Genomic DNA, 24,827 nt, shown 5'->3' with positions numbered 1-24,827 from the left:
CTGCTGTCACTCCATAAATATCTTCATTCCACATCCTGGCTCTGTGGCTTCTAGATGTGTTCCTGCATAACAGAAACCAGTTTCACCACTACTGTGATCCAGATCCAGTCTCAAGAGGGATGCTGTTGACCATGACATCTCTTGTGGGAGAAAAAAAAGATCAGGAAGACCCCAGAAGTCTTCACCACTAAAGACCACAAGAGCTCTTGCTGCCACTGCAGACATCCTCATCCTTGCACATTAAGGACATCTGCAAACTGGCCAATGTTAGCCTCAGCTGCTAGCTGCACAGAGACAGATACTAGGCTTTTCTCAGAGCCAGAACTACTACACCCTACCCAACTAGTAGTCACACTCTCCCACAGGTGATGGACTTTCACCACTGAAACTGGTCCATAAAATCTGAAAGAGATGACTGTTCCATCAAATGTGTATAAATCAATACAATTCTATAAAAACACAAAAATAAAAAAATGACATAAAAGGAACACAATTATTTTCCAGTATCTTACCCTCAAGAAAATAATCTACAAATTTCTGGGTAAAGAATTCAAAATAATTGCTTTAAAGAAGCTCAGTAAGCTGTAAAAAACCACAGATGAACAACTCCACAAAATCAGGAAAACAATGCATGAACAAAATGAGAAGTTCAACAAATAAATTATAAATAAGAACCAAATAGAAAGGCCAGAGCTGAAGGATACAATGAATTGAAGGAATAAAAATCCAATGGGGAACATCAACTTCAGACTTGAAGCAAGAAGCAAAAGAAAGAATCTGTGAACTTGAAGACAGATCATTTAGAATTATACAGTGATAGGAGAAAAAAATGAAAGAAAGTCTTTGTGAAGTCTAGGACAGCATCAAGTAAAATATTTATATTATGGGAGTCCCAGAAGCAAAAGAGAGAAAGCAAAATCTTATTTAAAAATATAATGTCTGAAAACTTACCAAATCTGAGGAGAGATATTGACATCAGTTACATGAAGGTTAGTAAGACTTCAGGTGTACTGATTTGGGCAATGAATTATTTTCTATCCAATCAGAAAAAAGGAACAGAAAAATTTCACCTTCACATGTGACAGACAACAGTATTCATTTACAGTTTTGCTCTTGACTGTGTTATGCTTCCCATTCTTTATTATACAGTTCAAAAAATTCTGAAACATACCACAAAATATCACACTGATCCATTACATTGATTATATATTGTTGATCAGGCAGGATAATCAAAAAGGTGAATAATATGCTGTAAGATTTTATTAAGGCACATTTATTCCAGAGAATGGAAGAAAAAACCTAAAAATATTCGGGAAGTTGCCACTTCAGTACACTTTTTAGGAATCCAGTGGACAAGGGCACATTGAGATGTACCCTCTACAGAAAAGAAAATGTGCAGCTTCTTGTATTTACTACTACATAGAAGGAAACACAATGTCTGGTGGGCTTCACTGGACTCTGGAGCAACATATTCCACACTTTAAGAAAACTGCTTCATTTCACTCACTGGGTGAGACTAAAGGCTGCTTTATTTCAGTGGGGACTGGAAACAGGAAAGGGTTTGGAATCAAATGAAGGTTGTGGTGTCAGGAGCCCTGATGCCTATATTACATAATCAAGGAGACACTATACTTTGGAGGTATCAGTAAGGCAAAGCAAGGTGGAGTTTATGACAGGCTCTAGTGTGAGAATCTCAATGCAGGCCCCATGAAATTCTGGAGCAAGGCTATGCCATCTATAGGAGAAAATTATGTGTCTTTTGAGAGAGAGCACTTGAAATGGTACTGGGCTATAATAGAGACAAAATGCTATACCATGGGACACCAAATGACTATGCATCCAGAACTGCTAATTATAACCCAGGTTCTGTTGGACCTACCAAGTCAAAAAATCAGACAGTCCCCCAGCATCTGTCTATCATAAAATGGACATGGTCATTCTCGGATCAATTCCAAGCAGGACCAGACAGTATAAGTAAGTTGTATGAACAGGTAACAGACATAGTTGTACCCTCAGCTTGTGCCTATGGATATATGAGTGAAGAGAGAAAGACTGAACCTGGTTTATAAATAGGTTGGCTTGGAATGTGTGTTCAAGCTGAAAATGGATGGCACCTATATTACAGCCACATTCAGGGGTGGACTTGGAGTAGAGCATCTGGCCAGGGGATCCAGTTCACAGCAAAGGAGGTATGGGTGGGCTTCTGATGCTGAGATCCAGTGTTCATATTACGTATTGCACTCTGCAAAAATAGCTGGCCTCAGAGAAAGTTTGAATGACTTATTGAAGGAAGAATAATTAGCTTGGATTCAATATTTTGCAAGATCAGGTGCCATCCTGATCAGGTGTCAGTAAATGCATTAAATCAGAGACTTCCATATGATATTGTGTCTTCAATAGGAAGAACTCATGTACCCAGAAACCAAGGGATACTCTCAGGAGTGGCCTCACTTGCCAGTTACTTCCAGTGTCTCACTGGGAACTTGTGTTATTGTTACATCTGCGCTGGCTGCTGTAGTTATAGGTCCTGATCCCAAAAGAGGGACATAGTCTTGCCAGGGGATAAAGCAATAGTCACAGTGAAGTATAAGTTATGGCTGCTGAAAAGGCACTTTGGACTCCCTATACCTAGAGGCAAGCTGTTGTGACAAAGAATCAACATCTTGAAGAGGGTAATTTAACCTGATGAGCAGGAGGAGGCAGAGTTACTTTTCACAGTGTGGGAAGGATTGGATAGCTATGGAAGCCACATTATCCACTTGGGCATCTCTTGGTGATGCCCATAACTGTGAATGGAGTTTGAAGAAGGTATGATTACTAGGGGCTCAGACACTTCAAGAATGAAGTTGGGGATCATACAACTAGGTAAGGCATCAAGCCCTGTAGAAGTGATAGCTGAGGACAAGGGTAATTTAGAATTTAGAGCATAGGAGGCTAATTGTGGCCACAGGATTAACTGGAGTGATGGAGGTATCGTATTTTCCACTATCTCTGCTCTTTTTAGTTTCCCCAAAGGAAAAGAAATCCATGGAAATTTTGGAGGAGTAAATACAGATAGAGAAGTGGATATGTGTAGTGACAGTTATGGGAGTTTGCTGTTCATATCTCACTTCAAGAAACATCCTAATGTGAGGACTGTAGTCACTTCTAGCTTCTGCAAACTTAAGATCTACCAGTGGGCAAGCTGGGGCCAAACTCTCACTAGATTGCTCCCAGCCAATGATTTAGCACCATGAGGGTACTAAGGCCAGGTTATTTCTACTCAACACAGACACCTCTATAGAGGATTCTTTTCTTAGGGTTCCTCATTGGCCTGGTTGAGACTTTCTCTAAGCTGTAGCATAGTCTGAGGCTCTTCCTAATCAGCTCCCCTTTATTTCCTTTCCGCTTTTACATGGGCCACAATTGCATGGTAATCTGAAGGATCTCCCCACTTACTTCTGCTCCCTTTCTCCTTTACCCATCACCAGTGTTTACCTTAATAAGTATTTTATACTTCTCATGGCTTAGGTTTTGATTCCCAGAGTTCTAGGGGAAAGGGCCAGAGTAACATCTATGGTGGAGGGTGAACAATGTAGCTGCAATTTACCAACTGTTTCAGAAGTATTTTTCAATTAATCTATCTCTATTGTCTGTATCTATATCTATCTCATCTCTCTACATCATCTATCATCTCTACTTCCACACCTCTTTCTTGCTTTCAGGAAAGAATGTGACAAGCATATTCATGGCAATATCTAAAAGTAATTGATAAATAGCTGTTAGTCTTCCAGGGATACATGCATTTTATCATTTGAAAAGTAATAAACTATAAAACTTTTCTAAGGTTAAATGATTACATTGAGAACTTTGTATATGTATGTGGGAGGTGGGTATTTTTATGTACATATAGCTTTCTATTTCTTTTAAGGGTGGAAAATAATTTGTTCCTTTCCCCATTCTCTGTTACTTTTTCTTAATGCTTAAGTAAATTAGAAATTTAACAAAACATGATAAGTGTATTCAAAGGAAGATTGCTAATTTTCAACCTAAACTCAGAAATTGAAACTTCATGGTGTAAAATACTACAGTATTTTGGAGTCAGTAGTTCAAGCATTTAACAAATAAAGCACACAATCTAAAAAATCACCTCTATAAATTACATGCAAATATTCAGCTCACGGTACTCATGCAGTACTTGATTTTATATAATACAGTTCCACAGAAGTAGAAAGGCTAGTTTTAGTAGCTAGTGTTTACTAGAGTAAGGCTATTCTGTGAAACCAAGATATCAGTTATTTAAAGCAGCTTATGAATCCACTTTGCTTCAGGCTGAGGAATAAAATAAAAAAATAGTAAGTAAAATTTTACTTATCTATTAATTGTAGATAGTGACTGCTGCGTTAAGGATCACACCAAAACACAGAATGTCTTAAGTGGAAGGGAACCTGGATATCATTTTTATTACTTCTTATTAAAAGTGAAGGTTCCTAAACTTCACACCAGGCCTACCAAGACAAAGTCTGAGATGGAGTCAACAAATTCCCTGGGTGATCCTAATGTTCACTGAAAGATGAGAAGTACGGAATGCTAATCTAACTACCAGCATTTGTGTAAGATCCAAGTCCTAGCAATGTTACATTATAACCCTAAGGTATCACAACTATATTAATGGCTAGGACTTTTAAAATTGAAAATATAATATAAAAACACAAAATCATGTTTAAAATAATTATAGTCACTCCATATTCTACCACACTAATACAAGTATTTTCACATTTGCATATTACTGTCTATTAATTGTCCACAAATACAGTTTTACTTAGTTGCAATCCCATAGTATTTACTATTTCTTTTTCTTAACACTGTTGCATGAACTTTCCAATCCACAAGATTTCATAATTATAATTTCAGTGAACATATACTATTCTGCTTTATATTTTTCTAAACCATTCTTTTAACTTGATGCATTTAGTTTAATTTCAAAGTATTTCTCTTATAGACTATGGCAGTCATCATCAGTGTGTCTAAAACTTGCTTCTTCTGCTATTTTTGATCACAATTATGATTATTTTTATTTAAGTAGAGTTGATATACAATCTTATATTGGTTTCATGTATATTACATAATAATTCAACAGTTACCCACATTATTAAATCCTCACCCCCGCTAGTGCAGTCATAATCATCCAACATAGGAAGATGGTACCAAATCATTGCCTATATTCTCCATGCTGTACTACCATCCCTGTGACCGAGTTACGTTATGGTTGAGAATTTTTGTGCTACTTATCTTCTCACCTTCCCCACCCATACACTCCATCCCCTCCCCCATGGTAATTGCCAGTCACTTCTCAGTGTCTGTGAGTCCACTGTTGTTTTGTTCATTTTATTTTAATTTGTTTTTAGATTCCATATATAAGTGCAATAATATGGTAGTTGTCTTTCTTCACCTGGCTTATTTCACTTAGCATAATACCCTTTAGATCCATCTATGTTGTCACAAATGGCAGGATTTATTTCTTTTTTATGACTGAATAATATTCCATTTTGTATATGTACCAATTAATCTTTATCCATTTATCTATTGATGGACACTTTGTTTCCATATCTTTGCTATTGTAAATAATGTGGCAATAAAGATAGCAGTGCATGTATCTTTTCAATAACAGGAATTTTGTTTTCTTCCTGTAAATTCTTAAAGTGGAATTATTGGATAATATGGTATTTTCATTTTTAGCTTTTTGAGGAACCTCCATAACACTTTCCACATTGGCTACACCAATTTCTTCTGTTATTTTTTTTGAGTTTTTTTAAAAGTATTATTGATATACACCCTTATGTATGTGTATATACATACAATGTTTCACATGAAAAACAATGCAGTTACTACATTCACCCATATTATCAAGTCCCCACCAATACCCCACTGCAGTCACTGTCCATCAGTGTAGTCAGATATCACAGATTCACTATTTGCCTACTCTTTGCTACACTGTCATCCCCGTGACTCCCCACACGATGTGTACTAAACATATACCCTTCAATCCCCTTCTCCCTCCCTCCCCACTCGCCCTCCCATATTCCTCCCCTTTGGTAACCGATAGTCCCTTCTTGGAGTCTGTGAGTCCCCTGCTGTATTGTTCCATCACTTTCACTTTGTTGTTATACTCCACAAATGAGGGAAATCATTTGGCACTTGCCTTTCTCCACCTGGCTTATTTCACTGAGCATAATATCTTTTGGCTCCAACCATGTTGTGGCAAATGGTATGATTTGTTTCTTTCTTATGGCTGAATAGTATTCCATTGTGTATATGTAACACTTCTTCTTTATCCATTCATCTACTAATGGACACTTAGGTGGCTTCCATATCTTGGCTATCGTAAATAGTGCTGTGATAAACATAGGGGTGCATATGTCTTTTTGAATTTGAGAACTTGTATTCTTTGGGTAAATTCCTAGGAGTGGGATTCCTGGGTCAAATGGTATTTCTACTTTTAGATTTTTGTGGAACCTCCATATTGCTCACCACAATACTTGAACTAGCTTACATTCCCACAAGCAGTGTAGGAGGGTTCCCCCTTCTCTGCATCCTTGACAGCATTTGTTGTTTTTAGTCTTTTCGATGCTGAGCATCATTACTGGTGTGAGGTGATATCTCATTGTTGTATTAATTAATTTGTATTTCCCTGATCTCTTGCATGTAGCTGTCCAGTTTTGCCAACACCAGTTGTTGAAAAGGCTGTCATTTCCCCATTGTATGTCCATAGCTCCTTTATCGTATATTAATTGACCATATATGGTTGGGTTTATTTCTAGGCTCTCTATTCTCTTCCATTGGTCTATGGGTCTGTTCTTGTGCCAGTTCTGAATTGTCTTGATTACTGTGGCTTTGTAGTACAGCTTCAAGTTGGGGAGCATAATCCCCCCAGCTTTATTCTTCCTTTTCATGATGGTTTTGGCTATTCGGGGTCTTTCGTGGTTCCATATGAATTTTAGAATGATTTGCTCCAGTTCATTAAAGAATGCTTTCGGCATTTTGATAGGAATTGCATTGAATCTGTAGATTACTTTAGGCAGGATGGCCATTTTGCCAATATGAATTATTCATATCCATGAGCACGGGATGTGTTTCCATTTATTGGTGTCTTCTTTATCTCTCATGAGTGTCTTGTAGTTCTTAGAGTATCGTTCTTTCACTTCCTTGGTTAGGTTTAGTCCTCGGTATTTTACTCTTTTTGATGCAATTGTTAATGGTATTGTTTTCCTGATTTCTATTTCTACTAGTTCATCATTAGTGTATAGGAATGCAACAGATTTCTGTGTATTAATTTTGTATCCTGCAACTTAGCTTAATTCAAATATTAGAGCTAGCAGTTTTGGGGTGGACTCTTTAGGGTTTTTTATGTACAATATTATGTCATCTGCGAACAGTGACAGTTTAACTTCTTCCTTACCAAACTGGATGCCCTTTATTTCTTTGTGTTGTTATTTGCTGTAGCAAGGGCCTTCAGAACTATCTCGAATAAAAGTGGAGAGAGTGGGAATCCTTGTCTTGTTCACAATCTTAAAGAAAAGGCTTTCAGCTTCTTGCAGTTAAGTATGATGTTGGCTATGGGCTTGTCATATATGGCCTCTATAATGTGAGGTACTGGCCCTCTATGGCCATTTTGTTAAGAGTTTATATCATGAATGGATTTTGAATTCTCTCAAATGCTTTTTTGTCATCTATTGAGATGATCATGTGGTTTTTGTCCTTCTTTTGTTGATGTGGTGGATGATGTTGATGGATTTTCTAATATTGTACCATCCTTGCATCCGTGGAATAAATCCTACTTGATCATGGTGGATGATCTTTTTTTTATATTTTTGAATTCTATTTGCTAATATTTTGTTGAGTATTTTAGCATCTAGTGGTCTGTAACTTTTTTTTGTCGTGTTTTGCCCGGTTTTGGTATTGGAGTGATGCTGGCCTCATAGAATGAGTTTGGAAGTATTCTCTATTCTTCAACTTTTTGGAAAATTTTAAGGAGCATGGGTGTTACATCTTCATGAAATATTTGATAAAATTCTGTGGTGAAGCCATCTTGTCCTCAGTTTTTGTTCATAGGTAGATTTTTGATAACCAATTCAATTTTGTGGCTGGTAATTGGTCTGTTCAGATTTTCTGTTTCTTTCTGGGTCAGCCTTGGAAGTTTGCCTTTTTCTAGAAAGTTGTCTATTTATTCTAGGTTACCCAGTATTTTAACATATAATTTTTTATAGTATTCTCTAATAATTATTTGTATTTCTGAGGTGTCCATTGTGATTTTTCCTTTCTCATTTCTGATTCTGTTTCTGTGTGTAGACTCTCTTTTTTTCTTGATAAGTCTGGCTAGGGGTTCATCTATTTTGTTTATTTTCTTGAAGAACCAGCTCTTGATTCCATTGATTCTTTCTTTTGTTTTATTCTTCTCAATTTTATTTATTTCTGCTCCAATATTTATTATGTCCTTCCTTCTACTGACTTTGAGCCTCATTTGTTCTTCTTTTACTAGTTTCATTAATTGGAAGTTTAGGCTGTTCATATGGTGTTCTTTCCTGAGGTAGGCCTGTATTGCAATATATTTCCCTCTTAGCATGGCCTTTGCTGTGTCCCACAGATTTTGCAGTGTTGAATTATTGTTGTCATTTGTCTCCACATATTGCTTGATCTCTGTTTTTGTTTGGTCATTGATCTGTTGGTTATGTAGGGCATGTTGTGAAGCCTCCATGTGTTTGTGGGAATTTTCATTTTCTTTGTGTAATTTATTTCTAGTTACATACCTTTGTGGTCTGAGATGCTGTTTGGTACAATTTCAATCATTTTAAATTTACTGAGGCTCTTTTTGTGGCCTAGTATATGATGTACTATTGAACATGTTCCATGTGCACTTGAGAAGAATGTGTATTCTGCTGCTTTGGGGTGTAGAGTTCCATACATGTCTGTTAGGTCCATCTGTTCTAATGTGTTGTTCTGTCCCTCTGTCTCCTTACTTATTTTCTGTCTGGTTGATCTGTACTTTGGAGTGAATGGAGTGTTGAGTTCTCATATAATGAATGCATTGCATTCTATTTCCCCTTTTAATTCTGTTAGTATTTGTTTCATATATCTAGCTGCTCCTGTGTTGGGTGCTTAGATATTTATAATGGTTATATCCTCTTGCTGGAGTGAACTCTTTATCATTATGTAATGTCCTTCTTTGTCTCTTGTGACTTTCTTTGTTTTGAAGTCTATTTTGTCTGATACAAGTACTGCCTCTCCTGTTTTTTTCTACCTATTAGTTGCATGAAATATATTTTTCCATCCTTTCACTTTTAGTCTGTGTATATCTTTGGGTTTAAAGTGAGTCTCTTGTAGGCAGCATATAGTTGGGTCTTGTTTTTTTATCCATTAAGTGAATCTTCATCTTTTGATGGGTGTATTTAGACCATTTACATTTAGGGTTATTATCAATACGTATGTACTTACTGCCATTGAAGGCTTTGGATTCATGGTTACCAAATATTCAAGGTTAACTTCCTTACTATCAAAGAGTTTAACTTAACTCTCTTAGTATGCTATTAAAAACACAATCTAAAGATGTTTTTTTATCCTCCTTTTTCTTCTTCCTCTATTCTTTATATATTAGGTATCATATTCTGTACTCTTTGTCTCTCTGTTGATTGACTTTGGGAGTAGTTGATTTAATTTTGCATTTGCTTAGTAATTAACTTTCTTTACTGTTCCAATCTTTATTATGTCCTTCCTTCTACTGACTTTGGGCCTCATTTGTTCTTCTTTTACTAGTTTCATTAATTGGGAGTTTAGGCTGTTCATATGGGATTGTTCTTCTTTCCTGAGTTAGGCCTGTATTGCAATATGGTTTTATTACCTCTGGTGGCAGCTATCAAAACCTTAGGAATACTTCCATCTATAGCAGTTCCTCCAAAATACACTGCAGAGATGATTTGTGGGAGGTAAATTCTCTTAGCTTTTGCTTATCTGAAATTGTTTAATCTCTCCTTCAAATTTAAAACATAATCTTGCTTGATGAGGAATTCTTGGTTTGAGTCTGTTCTGCTTCATTGCATTTAATATATCATGCCACTCCCTTCTGGCCTGTAAGGCTTCTGCTGAGAAGTCTGATGATAGCCTGATGGACTTCCTTTTCTATGTGATCTTATTTCTCTGTGGCTGCTTTTAATAGTCTGTCTTTATCTTTTATCTGTGCCATTTTAATTACTATATGTTTTGATGTTGTCTTCCTTGGGTCCCTTGTGTTTGGAGATCTGTGCACTTCCATGGCCTGAGAGACTATCTCCTTCCCCAGATTGGGAAGTTTTCAGGAATTACCTCTTCAAAGACACTTTCTATCCCTTTTTCTCTCTTCTTCTTCTTCTGGTATGCCTATAATACAAACATTGTTCCATTTGGATTGGTCACACAGTTCTCTCAGTATTCTTTCATTATTACAGATCCTTTTTTCTCTCTGTGCCTCAGCTTCTTTGTATTCCTCTCCTCTAATTTCTATTTCATTTATCGTCTCAACCATATCTAATCTGCTTATAAAACCTTCTATTGTACCTTTTATTTCTGATACTCTGTTCCAAAATGTTTAGATCTCTGACCAGAATTCATTCCTGAGTTCTTGAATATTTTTCTTTACCTCCATGAGCATGTTTATGATTTCATTTTGAAATCTCCTTTAGGAAGATTCATGAGATCTGTTTCATTTGACTCTTTAATGTATTTATGATTTTGCTTTGAACCAGGTTCCTTTGACTTTTCATATCTGTATGTGGCGCCCTCTGGTGCCCAGAAGCTCTAATCTCTGGCACTGCGCAGCCCCTGGAGCAATGTCAGTACTCACAGGGGAGAGGTGTTGGTGCCTGGGGCAAGGAAAGAGCTGTTTCCCGCTTCCCAGCTGCTATGCCTGTCTCCACTGCCAGAACCAGAGGGTCAAGCCACAGGTATGCCTCTATGCTTTGCGTTTGTAGCTGCTGTAGGTGGGGTTTCCATCTGGCTGGCCTGATGCCAGGGCAGGGTTTGCCAGTTTGTGAGCCAGGTGTGGGCTGGCCAGGAGGAAGGCACAGTAGGCTGCCTTTCATGGTAGGGGGCCATGGAGCTGTATAGCCAGCCAAGGAGCTGGAGCGCCTGAAGATCATTAAAATTCCTAATCTTCTGGGCAGAGTGCACCTGCACAATTTTGTCTACCTGTCCTTTCTCTTGAGCATTAAGCTCTGTGCAATCCTTGCCCCTTTAGCATCCTTCTCAGTGATAAGAAATATCTCAGACTCCCCACCTTTCTTTTGTCCCAGAGTAGCCAGATATGGATCTGTGTTTTCCACAAGTGGCTGGAACCTTAGTCTCTCTAGGTATTCTACCTGTCTTAGCTTTCTACCCCTACCCCCAAATCACCAGAGCACCATTCAATATAGGTTTGTGATCCCCGAGCAGATCTCCAGAGCTAGGTGTTCAGCAGTCCCAGGCCTCCACTCCCTCCCTGCTCCATTTCTCTTCCTCCTGCCAGTGAGCTGGGGTGGGGGAAGGGCTTTGGTACATTACCCTGTTCCATGAGGTCTGCTCTTTTCTCCAGGTGTATGCAGTCTGGCACAGCACTCTTCCCTGTTGCTTTTTCAGGATTTGTTGTATTAAGTATATTTTGGTATTATATGCAGTTTTGGGAAGAAGCCTCTGTCTCACATCTCATGCTGCCATCTTTAATCCCTACTCTCTTCTGTTATTTTTTATTACATTTCTAGTCATGGGATTATTGAGTCAAATACTACTGTCAGATTTTTTACTCTTCCTATATAGTCCCACATGGGTCCAGAGGAAGTTTAAACCATTTTTGCTGTTCCATTAATGTAATCAGCCATAAATAAATGTACCAGTGTCCCTGAAACTGCAACAGTTCTATATAAGATAAACATAAACATTTTATTTCTATGTAAATTATCTTACATATAGAATACATATGAAATTTATATATTATGTATTTCTGTAATTTATATATATTTTACTGTATTATTAGATGAAAAATTATATAGAGTTGCTTTGATTACTAACCATGGTCAATTTTTTTCTACTAAAGTATCATTAATATACAATCTTATGTTGGTTTCTAATGTACATCACAGTGGTTCAGCAGTTCCCATGATCAACTTATGTTGTGATTGCAAATTATTGTACCCCTTTAGCCCCCTGCCCCCTCCCACACCATCTACTCCTCATTGGTAACCACTAGTCACTTCTCAGTGTCTATGAGTCTACTGTTATTTTCTTCCTTCTGTTTTGTTTTGTTTTTATATTCCACAAATAAGTGAAATCATGTGGTATTTATCTTTCTGTGCCTGGCATATTTGAATAAGCATAAAACCCTCTAGATCTGTCCATGTTGCTGCAAATGGCAGGATGTCTTTTTATTGGCTGAGTAATATTCCATTGTGCATCTTTACCACACCTTCTTTATCCATTCATCTATTAATGGGCACTTAGAGTGTTTCCTTTTCTTGGCTATTGCAAATAGGGCAATGATAAACATAGGGGTGCATATGCCTTTTTGATCAGGGATTGCTTTCTTCAGGTAAATTTCTAGGATGGAATTCCTGGATCAATTTCTATTTTTAGTTTTTTGAGGAAATCCATACTGCTTTCTGCAGTTGTGGCACCAAATTACATTCCCACCAAAAGTGTAGGGGACTTCCCATTTCTCTGCATCCTCACCAGCATTTGTTGTTTCCTGTTTTTTTTTTTTGTATGTTGGCCATCCCAACTGATGTGATGTTGTATCTCATTGTGGTTTTAATTTGCATTTCCTTGGTGAGTAGTGATGTGGAGCATCTTTTCATGTGCCTGTTGACCATTTGTATTTCTTCTTTGGAGAAGTGTCTTTTCAGGTCCACCACCCATTTTTAAATCAGGTTATTGGTTTTCTTGGGTGTTAAGCATATGAGTTCTTCATATATTTTGGATGTTAATCCCTTGCTAGATGAGTTGTTTATGAATATATTCTACCATACTGTAGGTTGCTTTTGTACTGCTGATGGTGTCCATTGCTGTACAGAATCTTTTTAGTTTGAGGTAGTCCCACTTGCTCATATTTTGTTTCCCTGGCCCAAGGACATTTGTCCAGAAAAAAAAACTGCTCATGCTTATATCCAAGAGACTTTTGCCTATGTTTACTTCTAAGAGTTTTTTGGTTCCGTGAATTATATTCAGGTCTTTTGTCCATTTCAAATTTACTCTTTTGTATGGAGTTAGACAGTAATACAATTTCATTCTCTTACATGTAGCTGTCCAGTTTTCACAAAGCTAGTTGTTAAAGAGGCTGTCTTTTCCTCATTGTATATTCATGGCTCCTTTATCATATATTAATTGACCATATATCTGTGGGTTTATATTTGGGCTCTCTACTCTGTTCCATTGATATGTGGATCTGTTCTTGTGCTGGTACCAAATTGTTTTGATTACTGTACTTTGTGGTAGAGCTTGAAGTTAGGGAGCATAATACCCCCAGCTTTGTTCTTTATTCTCAGGATTGCTTTGGCTATTCATGGTCTTTTTTGCTTCCATATGAATTTTAGAACTATTTGTTCTAGTTCATTGAAGAATGTTATTGGTATTTTGATAGAGATTCTATTGAATCTGTAAATTCCTTTGGGAAAGAAGGTCATTTTGACAATATTAATTCTTCCTATCCATGACCACAGGTTAGATTTCCATTTGTTGGTGTCTTCTTTAATTTCTCTAATTAGGGTTTTTCTTGAAGTTTTCTGAGTATAGATGATTCACCTCCTTGGTTATGTTTATTCCTAGGTATTTTATTCTTTTTGATCCAATTATAAGTGAAGCTGTTTTCCTGATTTCTCTTTCCAATAGTTTGTTGTTAGTATATAGAAATGCAACAGATTTCTGTGAATTAATTTGTTATCCTGCAACTTTGCTGAAATCACTTATTAGTTCTCATAGTTTTTTGTCAATTCTTTATGTTTTTCTAAGTATAATATCATGTTATCTAGAAATAGTGACAGTTTAACTACTTCCCTACCAATTTGTATACCTTTTATCTCTTTGTGCTTTCTGAATGCCAGGGCCAGGACCTTCAGTACTATGTTAAATAAAAGATGAATGGGCATCCTTGTATTGTTCCTCATCTTAGAGGAAAAAATTTCAGCTTTTTGGTATTATGTCTGATATTGGCTATGGGATTGTCATATATGACCTTTATTATATTGAGGTACATACCTCTATATCTATTTTGTTGAGAGAATTTATCATGAATGGAAACTGAATTTTGTTAAATGGTTTTTCAACATCTATTGAGATGATCATGTTGTTTTCATCCTTCTTTTTGTTAATGTGGTGTATAATATTGATTTATTTATGAATATTTTACTATTGTTGCATCCCTGGAATAAATTCCACTGGATCATGATGGATGATCTTTTTGATGTGTTCTTGAATTCAATTTGCTAATATTTTGTTGAGGGTCTTTGTATCTATGTTCATCAGGGATATTGGTCTGTAATTTTCTTTTTCGTGATGTCTGGTTTTGATTTAAAGTGATACTGGCCTCATAGAATGAGTTTGGAAGTACTTCCTCATCTTCAACTGTTTGGAATACTTAGGAAGGATGAATATTATGTCTTCTTTAAATCTTTGGTAGAATTTGTCTGTAAAGCCAGCTGTACCTGGGTTTTTTTTTTTTTAGTTAGTTTTAGGATGACAGATTCAATTTCATTGTGGTAATTGGTCTGTTTAGATCTTCTATTTCTTCCTGAGTCAGTCTTGGAAGTTTGTATTTTTCTAGAAAGTTGTCCATTTCTTCTTAGTTGTCCAATTTATTGGCATAGAATTTTTCATAATAATCTCTAATAACTCTTTGTATTACTGTGGTGTCTATTGTGATTATTCCTTTTTCATTTCTGATTTTGTTTACATGTGTATACTCTGTTTCCTGATAAGTCTTTCTAGGGCTTTATCTATTTTGTTTACTTTCTCAAAGAACCAGCTACTGTTTTCACTGATTTTTTTCTTTATTTTTATTTATTTCTGCTCTGATCTTTGTCCCTCCTTCTACTAACTTTGGGCTTCAGTTATTCTTTTTCTAGTTTCTTTAATTTTGATTTTAGACTGTTTATTTTGGATTGTTCTTGTTTCTTGAGGCAGGCCTGTATAGTGATGTACTTTCCTCTTTCAATTGCCTTTACTGTATCCCAAAGGTTTTGGGCTATTGAGATTTTGTTTTAATTTTTCTCAATGTATGGCTTGATTTCTGTTTTAATTTGTTTATTGATCCTGTGCTTATTTAGAAGCATGTTGCTTAGCCTCCATATGTTTGTAGACTTTTTTCTTTCCTTTTTGTAATTTATTTCTAGCTTCATACCTTTGTGGTCTGAGAAGCTACTTGATACAATTTCTATCTTTTTTAATTTATTGAGGGCTTCCTTGTGGCCTAGTATGTGATCTGTTCTGGAGAACATTCCATGTGCACTTGAGAAAAATGTGTAGCCTGCTGCTTTTGGATGGAGTGTTCTTTAGCTATATTTTGAATCCATCTGATCTAATGTATTCAGTGCCTCTGTACCTTATTTTCTGTATCATTGATATGTCTGTTGAAGTGAATGGTGTATTAAATTCTCTTACCATAAAGGCTCTGCAATCTGTTTTCCTCTTTAATTCTGTTAGTATTTGTTTTACATATCTAGGTGCTCTTATGTTGGATGCATAGATAATTATTTTGGTTATATCCTCTTGTTGGACTGATCCCTTTATCATTACATAATATACTTCTTTCTTTCTTGTTACTTTCCTTGTATTGAAATCAAATTTTTCTGATATAAATACTGCTATTCATCCTCTTTCTCCCCATTATTTGCATGAAATATCTTTTTCCATACCTTCACTTTTATTCTATATCTTTGGGTTTCAAATGAGTTTCTTGTAGGCAGCATAGTTGGGTCTCATTTCTTATCCATTTTTCCACTCTGTCTTTTGATTGGTGCATTCAGTCCCTTTACTTTTAAGGTGATTATTGGTAGATATCTACTTATTTTAAATTTTAGTAATTCTTTTCTGGCTGTTTTTTTTAATACTTCCTCACTGTTCTTTTCTTTCTCTATGTTCTCTTTCTTTTATTGATGGTTTTCTTTAGTGTTGTAATTGGACTTCTCTTTTTATTTAGTTTTGTGTGTTTGTATGTATTTACTGTAGGCTTCAGTTTTGTGGTGATCAAATGTTCAAGGATAGCTAGCTTCTTTGCTATATAGAAGTCTATCTTTTGTTTATGTGTGTATGTGTCTTTCTGCACCTGGCTTATTTCACTGAGCTTTCATACCCTCTAGATCCATCCATACTTTTGCAAATGGAAGGATCTCTCTCTCTCTCTCCCTCTTTTTTAAAATTTCTGCTGTTTTTTAAATTTTTGTATCATTGATATACAATCACATGAACAACATTGTGGTTACTAGATTCCCCCCATTATCAGTTCCCCACTACATACACCATTACAGTCACTATCAGCATATTAAGATGCTATAGAGTCACTACTTGTCTTCTCTCTGCTATACTGCCTTCCCCATGCCCCACCCCATGTTATGTGTGCTAATCGCAAAACCGCTTATTCCCCTTCTCCCTCCCTTCCCAACTACCCTCCCCAGTCCCTTTAACTTTGGCAACTGTTAGTCCATTCTTGGGTTCTGTGAGCCTGCTTCTGCTTTGTTCCTTCAGTTTTTGCTTTGTTCTATCGCTCCACAGATGAAGAAAATCATTTGGTACATGTCTTTCTCCACTTGGCTTATTTCACTGAGCATAATACCCTGTAGCTCCATCCATGTTTTTGCAAATGCTAGGATTTGTTTTCTTCTTATAGCTGAATAATATTCCATTGTGTATATATACCACATCTTCTTTATCCATTCATCTATAGTAGTCTATCTTCAATTGATGATTACTCTATTTCAAACACAATCTAAAGGTACTCTATTTTTTCTTCTTCTTCCTCCACATTTTTCGTATTAGTGTCATAATCTATACCTTTTGTGTTTCCCTTGACTGATTTTGTATATAGGTGATTTTGCTTCTTTTGTTTTGTTTTATTTCATACTTGCTTGATAATTAGTTGGCCTACTACCTTTACTGTGCATTTATTTTAACTGGTGAACTCTATTTAGACTTAAGGACATTTTCATCTGTAGCAGTCTGCTTAACATACCCTGTAAAGCTGTCTTAGTGGTAGTGAATTCCTTCAAGTTTTGTTTATCTGGAAATTGTTTAATACCTATTTCAAATTCAAGTGATAATCTTACTGGGTACAGGATTCTTGACTGGAGGTCCTTCTGTTTCAGTACATTAAATATTTCATGCCATTCACTTTTGGCCTGAAGAGTTTCTGCTTAGAAGTCTGCTGATATCTTGATGGAATTTCCTTTATAAGTAAATTTTTTTCCCTCTCTGGATGCTTTCAAAACTCTCTCCTTACCCTTGATCTTTGCTATTTTTATTATATGTCTTGGTGTTGTCTTCCTGGGGTTCCTTTTGCTAGCAGATGTCTGTGCTTTCATGGACTAGGTGTCTATTTCCTTCCCAATATTGAGGAAGGTTTCAACAAATATTTCCTCAAAGAGACTTGGTTTCCATTTGCCTTTATCTTCTCCTTTCAGTATCTCTATTATGGAAATATTGTTTCATTTGGATTGGTCACATAGCTCTTTTATCATTTTTTCCTAGGGGCCCTTTTTTCTTTCTGTCCCTCAGCTTGTTTTTTTCTTACTCTCTAATTTCCATTTCATCCACCATGTCCTCTATCTGCACTAATTTACTCTTTAATCCCTCCACTGTATGTTTTATTCAGATACTGTATTCTTCAGCTCTGAGTGGTTCTTTTGCAGTTGTTCTATCTTTGTTGAAGTCCTCTCTGAGATCTTGAATACTTTCCTGTAAATTTGTGAGCATATTGATGACTTTTATTTTAAAATTTTTATCAAGAAGTTTGGTGATCTCCATTTCATTTAGCCCACTTTCTGGTATCTGGTCCTGTAGTTTTGTTAGAATGTATTCCATTGCCTGCTCATTTTGACAGGGTTTTGGTGTTCTCTTCTTTGTATTAGATGGCTCTGCTATGCTTCCTGGCCTGTAGAGTAATAGCTTTATGAAAAAGGCATCATAAAGAAGAAGGCATCTGACACCTATGGTACACAGAACCTCAAGATGCTTTACTCTCTAGTGTTTGGTTCTATTTTTTTGGTGTCCCAGCAGTTGTTTTGCAGTGGGTGGGGTGACTTTCCATCTATGTGGGCAGTTTACTTCATCGATCTCTGCCTTTGTGATCAGCTCAGGAGTATCTCTGTTGAGCTCTATGGGCATGGCAGCAATGGCAGGGATGCAAGGATAAGGGGTGTGTAGGCCGATATCCTGTAAAGCTGGATGTGCAGCACTGGGCTTGGACACCCACAGGGAGTGAGGAGCTCTTGGGGCTGGTGTAAGCACCTCCTTACTTGGGCTAAAAAAGAGCCAAGGAAGCTGGGAGAATCTCCCTCTTCCTACCAGCAAAGTCCGATGCTGTGGGCTGAGTGGTTTGACTCCTGGCAGTGCAGAGAGGGAGGAGCCTCAGGGCTGCATTGCCAGTTTTGGGGATCAATCATCTGGGTCTCCTGAGATTTTCTGATCTGTTGGAGCAAAGAAGGGCTGGGGTGGTATCCTCTACTTGCTCTTTATCCTGTGGAGAGAGTTCCATCCAACCATAGCCCCTTTGGCACCCCTCCCACTGCCAGCAAAGTCTTTCAAACCACTGCCTCTGCTCTGGGTCTCCAGACTGGTAGGGTACTCCCATTCTCCACAATGGCCAGAATCCAAGCCTCCAAGAGTATTCGACTTATCTCTGGTGTCCAGCCCTTCTAACCACCAGGATCCAATGTAATGTGAGCTCATGATCTAGGGGAAGATCTCCAGGGTTGTGTGCACAGTTCTTCTGGGCTCTTATTTCCTCCCAATTCTGTTCCTCTTTCTCCTGACTATAGGCCGGTGTGGGGGCAGGGCTTGAGTCCCACTCTTGATCTTGGCTCTTGCCATTTTACCCTTTTCTGTGTGGTATTCTCTTCTTCCTCAGGTGTAGGTTGTCTATTCTGCAGTCTTCAGGTCATTTTCAGGTTTATTTGTATTTGCTGTATTTTCTTCTTTCATGTGTTTATGTGAGGATGTTTCCACATTTCCCTCCTACTCTGCCATCTTTTCCTGGAAAACCATGGTCAATAATTTTTCATGATTTTGTTTCTTATATTTATTTCCTCCTGTATAAATTATTTGTTCCTATTAAACATTTAATAAAATCACCTTGATTTTATTTTCAAAACTGTATTTATCACTAACACTCTTGATTCATATTTCAGTATTCTTTCCTAGATCATGATGCTTCTCAAATAATTGGGATGGAGGTTGACTGGATTGACCTTAAATATAAGTGGTATAACATAAGTACATATTGTGATTTGGAAGAGGTACTAGAAATACTACTTTCTAAACCATTTAACATTACCCTAACTTCAAACATCTGAAATTCACTTATATTTTGGCTTTAAGATTTTTGAATTCCTCAATTAAACTATAGTTAACACATGAGTGATTACTCTTATGGACTGTGTGTATCTCCCTAAAATCCATATTTTGCAGTTTTAATCCTTCAATATGATGGTATTTGGAGGTAGGGCCTTTAGAATATAATTAGGTTTATGTGAGGTCATAAGGGTGAAACTGCCATGATAGCATTGCTGGTGTTATAAAGGAATGAAGACACCAAAGCTCTCTCTCAATTCCATGTGAGAATACTGCATGAGAATGGCATCTACAAGCTAGGAAGAGGACCTTTACCAGAACCCAACCATGCTTGTACCCTGATATTGGACTTCTGTCCTCCAATACTGTGAAAAAGAAATGTTTAAGCCACCCATTCTATATTATTTGTTATAGCATCCATGCCAACTAAGACAGTAATCAAAGTAAAGCTTTTAATAACTTAATGAGGATTTATGTTAACAATTCAAGTAGTGGTAGTAAGTGATAGAATTTTTTTCCATACAGGAAAGAGTTTTAGGACTGTTCAGAAAATGGAATATTGTTTTAGGAAGGCAGGTCCTGGAATTAGAGTTTATTCATGACAGTCAGGTCAAACACAAGATACCAAACCTAATAATGAGTGAAGAGAAAGGGGTAGAATAATTGCACATTTACAACACAGCAAAGCAGTAGCACATGAATAGTGTTATAAAACAGAAAAAAATATCTTGAAAGTATACAATTTTAAAAAGTCAAATAAATCTTCATACAAATCAGACCTTTGTTCATTTTCCCTCCATTTATTTTATAGTTTAGCATTTCAAGCAAACAAAAAACTCATAGAGGCATTACAATCCTCTACTGCTGTTTTTATACACTTCAACCTTTCATTATGCTTATCATGCCAGTTTACAACTATGAATCCCTCCCATCATCCACTTTTATTCAACATAGTACTGGAAGTCCTGGTAATGGAAATCAGACAAAACAAAAGAATAAAAGGCATCCACATTGTTAATTCACTTAGAATTAAAACTGTTACTGTTTGCAGATGACATGATACTACATATAGAAAATCCTAAAGACTCCACCAAAAGATTATTAAAGCTAATAACTGGATTCAGCCAAATTCAGAATACAAAATCAACATACACAAATCTTTGGCATTTCTGTATATTAACAAAAAACTACCAGAAAGATAGACCAAGTAAACAATTCCATTTACAATTGCATCAAAAAGAATAAAACACAAAATTGAATAAACCTAACCAAAGTGGTGAAATATCTGTATTCTAAACACTGTAACACACTGATGAAAATAATTAAAGAGAAAAATAAATGGAATCCTATCCCATGTTCACGGATAGGGTGAACTCATATTGTTAAAATGGCCATCTTGCCCAAAGCAATTTACAGATTCAATGCAGAACCTATCAAAATACCAATGGCATTTTTCAGTGAACTAGAGTAAATAATCCTAAAATCTATATGGGGATACAAAAGACCTGAATTGCCAAAGCAATCTTGAGAAAGAATAATGCTGGGGGCATCACACTCCCCAATTTCAAGCAATACTACAAAGCTACAGTAATCAAACAATATGTTACTAGCACAAGACAGACCCATAGATCAATGGAACAGAATAGAGAGCCCAGACATAAATCAACACATAATTAATAAATGACAAAGGAGGCAAGAATATGAAATGTTGAAAACACAGTCTCTTCAATAATGGGTTTTGGGAAAACTGGAAGCTACATGCAAAAGAATAAAGTTGGATTACTGTCTAACACCATACAATAAAGTAAATTTGCAATGGATTAAAGAACTATATATAAGGCCTGAAACCATAAACTCTTAGAAGAAAACCCAGGAAAAAATCTCTTGAATATAAGCATGTACAATTTTTTCCAGTACACATTTCCTTGGCAAAGGAAATGAGAAAAAATAAACAAGTGTGACTACATCAAATTAAGAAGCTTCTGTAGTGCAGAGAAAACCAACAACAAAAGAAAAAGCAACCTACAGGTATGAAAGAATATATTCAAAAATGATATATCTTATAAGGGGTTAACATCCAAAATACATAAAGAATTTATATGATTCAACACAAAATAAAAACATCAAGTAACCCAATTAAAAATTGGTCAGAGGAACTAAATAGACATTTTTCCAAAGAAGGCATACAGATGGCAAACAGGCATATGAAAAGGTGCTCCACATTGCTAATCATCAGAGAAATGCAAATAAAAACTACAATGAGATATCTCCTCACAACTGTCAGAATGGCTAGTATAATCTAAACAAGAAATAACAAGTGTTGGTGAAGATGAAGAGAAATGGGAACCCACTAACACTGCTTGTGGGAATATAAATTGGTACAACCACTGTGGAAAGCAGTATGGAGGTTCTTCAAAGAAACTAAAAATAGAAATACCATTTCACCCAGTAATTCCACTTCTAGGAATTTACCTGAAGAAAACACAATCTGTGATTCAAAAAGCTATATGCACCCCTATGTTTATTGCTGCATTATTTACAATAGCTAACATATGGAAGCAACCAAAGTGCCCATCAATAAATGAATGGATAGTAAGTTGTGGTACTGTGGTACATATACACAATTGAATATTATTCAATCATTAAAAATTAATAAATCCTGACATTTGCAACAACATGTGTGGACTTTGAGAATATTATGCCAAGTGAAATAAGCCAGGTGGAGAAATACGATAACATTTATATATAGAATCTAAAAACAAAACAAAACAAATGAACAAAATGGCAATAGACTCATAGACACTGAGAAGTTTCTGGCGGTCACCATGAGGGAGGGTTGGGATGGGTGTGTGAGGGAGATAAAGAGGCACAAAATCTCATTCATAATATAAATTAGTCATGAGGATGAAAGTACAGCATGGAGAATATAGTCAATGGTTCCCTAACATCTTTCTATGTTGATAGCATCTACACTAGTTGAGGTGAGGATTTAATAATATGTATAACTGTTGAATCACTACATTGTGTACTTGAAACCAATATAATATTGTATATCAACTATACTTCAAAAAATGTATCAAAAATTCAGTTCAGATATGGATTAAATAATTCAATTTTTTGCTTATCTGAATCCTAGTATACTTCTATCTTGCTATGTTTGGATTTCAGTTAAATGTTTACTATATTCAGCAACTTCATAGGAAATATCTTTGTCTTTTAAATCTGCTCCTTTAGAAATATCAATTTTCATTACTGTTCTTTCTTAGGTACAGAACAATTAACCACTTTTGTAATAGGGCTCTCCTTACAAATAATTTTAAATGTTTTCTTAAATCAAAATTCAGCTCTCTCTGATACACTGTGAATATTATTCTTATTTTTTGGCATTTCTTTTGCAACTCTTTTGAGTCCTTTTGAAGTATTCTCCATCTTTCTTACCTTCAAGTCCCAATCTAATCTTATCAATATTCTTGACAAAAGTTAAAGGAGAACTGTTCTTTAGAGAAAATATAAACTCACACCTTGAAAATATCTTTCATTTTTAAATGCAAATTTCTCTAAAAATAAAACAGGAGTAAACATACCAAAGGAGCACATCTTGGTTTTGGAAGTGGAAGAGGCATCTTGCACCGACAGAGATGTTTAACCTTAGGAGATAGTAGTAAAGGCTCACAAGGAGCTAGTGGTGGTCTTTCTCTTGATGGAGTAACTCTACCTTTTCCTGTTGTTGCCCTTTTTCTTTGAATGTAGTCTTTTTGTATGAAATTTTGAATTCTCTCTTTATTTCAGGTACTTCCTTCTTTGAATCTGTAGATGTGGCATCTGATTCATAAAATCCTCTCTTTTTAGCCCCATGTTTATAAAACAACTCTTCAGATTCAGCATCTGCACTTTTGATCATCTCAGGCTTCTTTGTACCTTTCTTGGAAAATTCATCAGATTCAGCATCAGTAGACTCTATGCCCTTCTTAGCATCCTGCTTCTTCACATCTTTCTTTGGGCCTTTCTTAGCCTTCATTGAATCCTTCTTACCCTTCTTTGATTCCCAATCAGATTTAGTTTCAGTAGACTCTTCAGACTTCCTTGCATACTTCTTTTTGTCATTTTTCTTTGAACTTCTCTTATTCTTCTTTTCATCCTATTTACCCTTTTTTGAGTCCCATCCAGATTCAGAATCAGCATCAGTACATACTGTGTCCTTCTTGGCATCATTTTTCATGTTATTTTTCTTTGAATCTTTCTTAGTCTTCTTTGAATCTTTTTTTGCATCCTTTGAGTCTACAGATTCTGTATCAGTACACTCTGTGTCCTTCTTGGCATCCTTTTGCTTGTCATTTTTCTTTGAATCGTTCTTTGCCTTCTTTGCATCTTTTGAGTCCACAGATTCTGCATCAGTAGATTCTTTGCCCTTCTTTGTATCCTTCTTCTTGCTGTTTTTCTTTGCACTTTTCTTATCTTTCTTTGCATCTTTCTTCACATCTTTTGAATCTACAGATTCAGCACCAGAGCTCTTCTTTGCATCCTTCTTTGAAGGCTTCTTTGAATTATTCTGTGAGTAATTATTTAACCACATATCAAATTCCATTGATTCTGCACCAAACTCCTCTAAATATATAATTAAATCCATATTTGAACTATTTTTTAAGCAAGTCTCTGATTTGACATCAGAAATGTTCTTTGAGCTCTTAGAATACTTTTTTGTATATATGGATTCAAAACCTGTCTCCTTAGAATTTCTTGAATCTCTTTTATCTTTATTTTGATCATTCATTGAGACTGGCTTAAAATCTTTGGATTCTGGGTTTGTTTCTGATTTAGAATTTGGCCTTTTAGAAAGTTTACTTTAATGTGATGATTTTGATGAAGTTTCATCTTCTTTATTTGCTCTTTTAGGTTTCTCATGATTTACACTTTTTTGGATTTTGGAGTTATTCATATGACCTTGTATTTTTCTTGAAAATTTTCTCCAAAGTGGCTCCTTTTTGTCATTGGGCTTTTCAGATTCTGCCTTTTCAGGATGAGTTTTAGGAGTAAAAGGACTTCAGAATGGAGCCTCTCTCCTAAAGTTAAGTAAATAGATGGCCTTTGGAAATTTTTTCTTAAAGAATGTCTTATCCATATATGAGCTGGCTTTTTAACTTCCTTTCTTTTGTTATATCGCTGAAAAATTGGTTAGAATAATGACAAGATTTTTTGAATGGGTTATATCTTTTTATATTGAAACATAAAAGTAGTCTAGCTTTTCATTAACCATCTAGTTAAAATTTAAATATATATATATTTAAAAATTTTCA

At 36.0% G+C, this 24,827-nt stretch overlaps 1 protein-coding gene across 1 annotated transcript in view; it reads right to left on the bottom strand.

The window, feature by feature from the left end:
• Window positions 1-227: 227 nt before the first annotated feature.
• Window positions 228-24,827, bottom strand: part of CYLC1 (cylicin 1) — a 74,681-nt gene continuing 50,081 nt past the window's right edge. Inside the window, 4 exon segments of the mRNA XM_037004824.1 lie at window positions 228-449; window positions 23,118-23,257; window positions 23,260-24,600; window positions 24,603-24,693. Of these exon segments, the coding sequence (XP_036860719.1) occupies window positions 228-449; window positions 23,118-23,257; window positions 23,260-24,600; window positions 24,603-24,693 (1,794 nt within the window).

This window comes from Manis javanica, chromosome X, assembly GCF_040802235.1.
Source record: "Manis javanica isolate MJ-LG chromosome X, MJ_LKY, whole genome shotgun sequence".
Lineage (NCBI taxonomy): Eukaryota > Metazoa > Chordata > Mammalia > Pholidota > Manidae > Manis > Manis javanica.
This window is presented reverse-complemented; position numbering and strand designations above follow the sequence as displayed.